Here is a 7,123-nt window from a genome sequence, read left to right on the forward strand (position 1 = left end):
TATATATATATATATATATATATATATATATATATATATATATATATATATATATATTTATATATATATATATATATAAACAAAAAAAAGTACAGTTTAGATAGCTTCAGAAATTTGCCTGCCTTAGAAAACTATCCTGGTAGTGCTGGGGCTTTCTATTGTCCAATCACTTTGGCACTTATACTTTTGTTAGTTCAATGTGGCATTCAAACATAGCTTCGGGCTTTTTATACTTGCAGCAAGTTTTTCTACATCCCAGATTCTTCCACATTGTTTTCTCAATATGTTTAATGTATGGCATAATTTGGACTCCTCTGAAGTTTGTATTTATCACATGAAGTCAGATGACATTATAAATTGTGCTTGTGTTCACAATGTGGATGTTTTACCAGCCTGCTTTGCTACAGAAATAATATTCATTATATTTTTTGGAAGTTTTTAGAAAGGTAAAAATGTAGGACTTTGTGTAATTTTTGGAAGGCATACATAAAGATATAGTCTATTTAAATTTTTTTATTTATTTTTTACATATCCAAATTTTCAGTTTCTGCCTCCCACAGTGCCCTAGTAAATGGTAAAGTCTTTATCCCTGCTAGGGAATAAGGAGGGCCTGTAAAATAAAAAAATACATGTCCACTTTGCTTTTATTTTTTTTTGCAAAACTAAATTTGACCAGCAAATGGCAACATAGGTCAAACCTATTAGTGCTTTTAGTTCCCAATGAGTTAGTTTTCTTGTTGTAGAAAGGAATTATTTAATATATGTTTTGCATCTGCAATTATTCAAACTGCTCAAAAAAATAATTTCTGTTTCCTTTGCAGGGATATTTAAGCATTCACTTTCCATATCAAAAGCATTCCTGTCAGATCTCACGTGCGAAAAAGATCGCCCCCATGTAATGGGGAGGTTTAATGCAGCTTCCAGTATGGGCTTTATTCTGGGTCCTGTTGTTGGTGGTTACCTAGCTGAACTGCCAGGTGGATTTTATATGACATCCCTCATCTGTATGGCCATATTTATAGTGAATGCAGGTATGTACATAATTATTACACACAACTAGCATAATGTACCATTTCCATAATTTTGTATTGGAAATGCCTGACTATGTAAAGAACCTTACAAATATGGTGCCATTTTGCTGCCTAAACTTCTCTGGAACAGGTTTCTTTTGACATGGGGTTTTCAGTGAAATGGTGCGTTACAATGTTATTAAACCCAGCCATTGCAGTATAGCCCCATATGCTCTTATCTTCAGAACACCCTTTATAATGTGCTGTTTTGGAACTTTTAGCACTAGCTACAAACCTTGTGGAGTCCCCTCAGTCACAGTTTATATGTTTGAATCCTATATGTGTATGTGTATATAGCTGTGTGGTCTGCACACCATTTCTGTAGCTGATAGATGCCTACTATGAAGAACAATAAACTACAGAACTACCCCTTAGGTCCCACTGGAGTCTGGGCCAGCCACTTGTTTTGCCCTTGATTATAAATTGCTTTGTTTACTGTGACCAAAATCATCTTTTTTTTTTTTTTTTTTTTTTTTTTAGGAAATGTATGTCGAAGTATTGCCAATAGATTTTTTAATAAGTGGGTAAAAACATTAACAAGTATGCATACATCTTTTTCAATGTATATGAAACACAGCAAAGTGTCATAGTAGCTAGAGCTGTAGAGCAATTTTTCATTCCTAGTTAACTCCACACATTTTTATGAATGCACAATGATACAAGAACCTATCCAGTTCCCTCAATAGGTATTCCAATTTCATGTTTTTGATTGACACACAATGTTTGGTCCTGATTGAAAACCTGGCAACGTTTCTAATGAGTATATTTTTCTAACTTGTAGGTCTTGTTTGGATTATGCCACAGACTGAGGAAAAAGTGACTGGTGCTGCTCACTCCGATACCAATGTGACTTTAAATAATAGCCAGATGCCAAAATCTAGTAAGAGATCACATGACTTGCAGGAAGATAATGGGAAGAAATCGGATAATGATGCTCAGACACTTTGGGTGCAAATCATTTCTGTTTTTAAGAAAGTTACAGGGGTGGCCTTCTCTGAGATGTGGGATATATTTTTAGTCCGTCTACTCATGGCAATATCCGTAATGCTCTACTACAGCAACTTTGCCTTGGCGATGGAGGAAAGATTCCACATGACTCCTCGAATGACTGGCTTTCTAATTAGTTATGGCAGTACTCTTGGAGCTTTGGCTGGATTTTCTCTGGGACCACTTTCTAAACTTTATCAGTACAATACTTACACCATGCTGTTACATTCAAGTGTTCTCACATTCTTTTCTATTCTTGTGTATTCAGTAGCACCTAAGATGTGGATAGTGATTTTGTCTTCTACATTCCTAGCCTTTTCTACCAGTATAGGAAGGACTTGTATTGTGGACCTTGAGCTCACACTAGGTGAACAGTATGGAAGTGGCACATTAATAGGGGTTGGGCAGTCAGTGACGTCAGTGGGTCGCATATTGGTACCCATTCTGTCGGGAATAGCACAAGAATATAGTCCTTGTGGGCCTCCACAGCTGGGTGCTATGTTAGCATTAGCATCCATATTCCTAATGTACAAAAGTAAAGTGGGCTTCAGTTATTCCACACACAAAAAGCTGAAAGCAGCCTGAAAAAAACTGCATATGAGCAATGAACTAAGCAGTAGTCTGAAAAGCTTCTGGTAGCTGCAGATGCAATACATGGTTCACCATTGCCTATAGATAGATTTTATTAGAATAAATTATAAGGTAACGTCTTTTGTCAAAGCCATATTTTTATTGTAGATTGTGCAACTAAAGGGTACGTTCTAGGTTAATATGACACAATGGTTGTATGTACAAAAACCTTTTAAATTTTTAAACTTTACTGTCCTGCAAACTCCACTCCAAATGTTTGCTTTGCAGAAACATATATTCAGATATAATTTTACACAGTGCCGACCATTGCGTCAGTATTTTGCTTTGGGAATCACATTAAAAATGGCCAAATCTTAGATATTCCTTTGTATCTGACCACTAATCTGCAATGTAGGCTTAACCTTATTGGTTAATACAAGCTTAAAATTATTTTATTGAGTATATATACGGGGGTGTGCAAAAGGGTCCCCCCAAGTCTGTTCTAAACGGACACCAATGTTGGCTATGACCGTCACTGGATATATATTTATACTTTTCTTTCTCTTCCTGTAAAGGCAATCTTTGAGTAGACCTCATAGCAAATCTGCATGAATAAATGACTTGCATGTCACAATATACATTGACAGTATAAAAACAATATCTGTTCAGTTTTTTTTAATTTTGTGTGGCATTTAAGGAAGGATTTTTATTCAACAAGATATATGGTGGTCCTAATTGATGACTGAACACTCATGGCTTCAGCCTTCTGTTTAGAAAGCCCTCTTACAAGACATTTTTCTACAGTACACCAATGTCCCAGTGCCCAACCTTGGATTTATAATTCTCATTGTGAAAAGGCAAATGCTAATTTAGTAATGTAACCTGTTCTTAGAATGCATGTATGCTGGTTTTATTTTACAACAAAGCGTGGTTTATTCTAAAGTTACAAATAACCTGTGTATACATCAGGAATCTATTAACCTTCGCATACTTGTATTTTTAATCTGGGAAAACTGTGATCATGATTTTATTTATGTATGTTTGCAAACCTTGCATATCCATATCTATCTATCTTGCATATCCATATCTAGCCCCTATGTAATCACAATAAATATAATATAGGAGGGCTGGATATGAAGCATGTAGCACTTTGGAATCACAATATATATATATTTTAAGGGGGCTGGATGTAAGCACTTGGAATAAAGGAGCCTTCAAGCAAAATGTAATAGTCACAAGGATTACATAGACACAAGTGTGTGTGTGTGTGTTTGTTTTTTCATGTAGATGTATTCGTTCAGCACATTGACTTGTTCTGTTAAGCAAATTTTCTGATACTAAAAATAATGGTTTAACTTGGTTATTTGAAACCTATGGGGGTTTATCAGCACTCTTCAATAGATTGGTTAATATAATCTAATAGTGTAGTGCAGTAGATATATGTATAAATGAAAGGACCTCAAGTTGCTTGGTGTACTCGCATTGTACAAAGAAGATTCCTTTTAAAAGTGACAAAATAACTTGAATGTATTATGAAAGAAAACACTGTGTGAATTCTTAAATTGTGTTGTGTATATTTTTTTATGTTGGTAGAGATGTTCAATATTAACTACTAGCTAACTAAGTTTAAAGAAAAGTGAGAGAATAGAAATGCTGCTAGTGTTAACTTTTTCCTCTGAAAATACTAGTTGCCTGGCTTTAGTACTCTGATGCACTTAACTGTTCCAGGACAGATTATAGTTAGAGATAGCCAGGCAACCAGACTTGCTAGGTTAGCAATGACAGTCTTTCATTTCCCCCCCACTATAGGTTTCTGTTAGACTGGGTATTTACTTGCCACTGTTACAGCAAAGAGATGTATGACTCTTTGCAGTTGTCAAGGTCAGGAACTCTGGTAGGTAAATCTTACTTCCAGAGTTTCATAGAAAATGTACCATACAGCTGATTCAGTCTACAGGTGCTCTCCTAAATCTAATCTCTGAAAACAAAAGGTTTATCCTTTCAGCCCTACCCACTACTACAATGGGTTAGTTGCTATATCTCGTTTGTATGATTAGTTTAAGGTGATAGGGAGATAGACTTACCTTTTTACCAGTTTGACACTGGAATAAAGGTGAGCCCTTTGTGTCCTCCCACACAATGCAGCAGGAAAAATAGGAACTGGGATGGTTTACTGTTTAATATGTGCACAAGGGCATTGTGTATTTTGCCATACTTTTCCATTAAAAATACCAGGGGTAAGCCTGCACGTAAAACTAGTGCAGCTGTTCTCTACATTCCCTTCTATGTATGGCTGCATGTACTGTGCACACAGGGCTACTCTCTTGCTGCTTTTAACAAGCCCTATAGAAAGTGCATGCACTAACACAGAAGATGTTTACAATAAATCCTAAATATGTTGTCCAAACATAGAAAATTTATGTGTGTGCCTGGACTCAAATGTGCAATGCAATGTTATACCACTTGTCTTTAAAATTAAATATTAAGATGTGTATGATATCTGTGTTATTTCTTTATTTTAAAAAGTTTTGTGATGTTTCTGCCCTAAGGTAGAAGTAGGATGATTTTTTTAAACCATAATGTAAAAGTTTGACTGATTTCCATTGTCTTTCACAGGGCTAATAATTGCATTTATGTATGCATAATCAGTAAATACCTGAACTCCTCCTTGGAGATAACCCCTTCCTGTTAACTTTAACCTCTAGCAGTTCTATTCTAGCATGGCCAGTTTACATCTATGTCTCTAGCTTAGGAAATGGCTGTCCAAAAAATCGTATGAGTTTGTATAAAGAGAATACAGTCCTTTCCTAGATGTTAAAGCAATGTAGTTCATACTACAAGGAAAACATTAGCATGAAATTATTTTGTAGTTGTATTTTAGTTTATGCATATGATACACTAGCTGATGTAGTAGATGAATATGACAGAATAGATAGAAGGTCCTTCAAGAGCTATCTATATTGTTACTGGATCTTATTGATATTTGGGTGTTTCTTTGGCCATTAAACTACCTCTGTACTTTGTCACAGTGCAGGAGTGTCATGTACCAAATACCAGTTACTGTTGCTCTCCTATCTTGTAATGGCTTACTGGTCTTGTAGTTGCTCATTTTGTAGTTTTCTGTAGAAAGCCTGTAGGCACAGGGCCTGCTTGGTTTTCATGCAGGTACAAGCTATGTACAGCACAGTTGTGATGACACTTCTACTTTTACAAGGGTATATCCAGGTTTTCAGGGGCATTTTTAACATGCATAGTAAATAATCTGTTTATAGGTAGATTCTCTGCCTTAAAAGCTATTGGTAGAGATAAAACAAAATACAATTAGTTGTAAATTTCATTTGTAGTGCAGTGAGATTCAAATTAAGGTAATTTATATTGCATAACGCATGCTATTTAAGGACAAGGATCGAGAAACAATCTATACTTCTTAGTATAGTCTTCTTAGCATAGTCTTTACCTAGTCATTTTATATAAGCCCTAAATGTCCAGATATGAATACCACGTTTCTCTCCTCACCCTCCTAGATTTCAGTGAGGTTGGCACAGAGTTGACCAACTTTAGCAAGAACTCACACAAACTGTGCACAAAGGCTGATAGTATAAGCATTTATATAGGACTGTACTGAGATTAAAAGTGGATATAAGTGTAGCTGTAGCATTTTTAGTTTTTTTTTTTTTTTTTTTGGTTGTTTGCACAACCTAGATTTCGCTCAAAATTCTTGTTTGCATTATTGATTTTTAGATTATCTTTCTAAAACAAAATGTATTATATTCAAATCTAATAAATTCCTGTGTGGAAGTATATTGAGCCATGTGATATACGAATGCATCCAGCAGATGGTGCTGTTGCTATAAAATATATGTACCGGTATATAATAAATATGTATGCATTAAAGCAAAAAAATTGGAATCTTGTTAAGACCTTAATGCAATAAAGTAATGAATTGCTAAAATGCATCCTAAAGATTCTGAGGCCAAATAAGGAAAAGATGTTATGGTTAGATAAGACTTAATTGTACTATCTAGCCTCAACACCAAATTCTTGCAAAAAGATAAATTCCACGGTACCTGTGAAATGTCACTTTTCTGCAATCTGTATATAAATGCTAATACTAAAAAGAAAAACTCTGGTGTTTTCTGTTAATATGTTTAGTACAAAATATATAATTGTGTATTAAAGAAGATATAAGATATTTAGATGATATTTCCATAGTTATTGCTTGCAGCCAGCAGGTGGCACTCTAACCATATCGATCCAAGAGCTGACAAATTATTATTATTAATAATAAGCAGGATTTATATAGCACCAACATATTGTATTGTACATATACTGTACATTAAATAGGGATATTTCATCTGTATTCTAAAGGGGGATCAATGGGAAAAACAAAAAAATGACACACACCATTTTTCTAACTAGTATTAACAAAATAATTTTTTATTGTTTCTGATTCTCCCTATACCCATTTTATGACTGATTGCACCTGACAATAGACA

General features: G+C 34.7%; 1 protein-coding gene across 1 annotated transcript in view; it reads left to right on the forward strand.

The window, feature by feature from the left end:
* Positions 1-5,124, forward strand: part of MFSD9 (major facilitator superfamily domain containing 9) — an 11,984-nt gene extending 6,860 nt beyond the window's left edge. Inside the window, exons 5-6 of the mRNA XM_072413652.1 lie at positions 822-1,031; positions 1,852-5,124. Of these exons, the coding sequence (XP_072269753.1) occupies positions 822-1,031; positions 1,852-2,642 (1,001 nt within the window). The 3' untranslated portion in view covers positions 2,643-5,124. The remainder of the gene's footprint in view (positions 1-821; positions 1,032-1,851) is intronic.
* Positions 5,125-7,123: the final 1,999 nt, after the last annotated feature.

Source organism: Pyxicephalus adspersus, chromosome 1 (assembly GCF_032062135.1).
Source record: "Pyxicephalus adspersus chromosome 1, UCB_Pads_2.0, whole genome shotgun sequence".
NCBI classification, from domain to species: domain Eukaryota; kingdom Metazoa; phylum Chordata; class Amphibia; order Anura; family Pyxicephalidae; genus Pyxicephalus; species Pyxicephalus adspersus.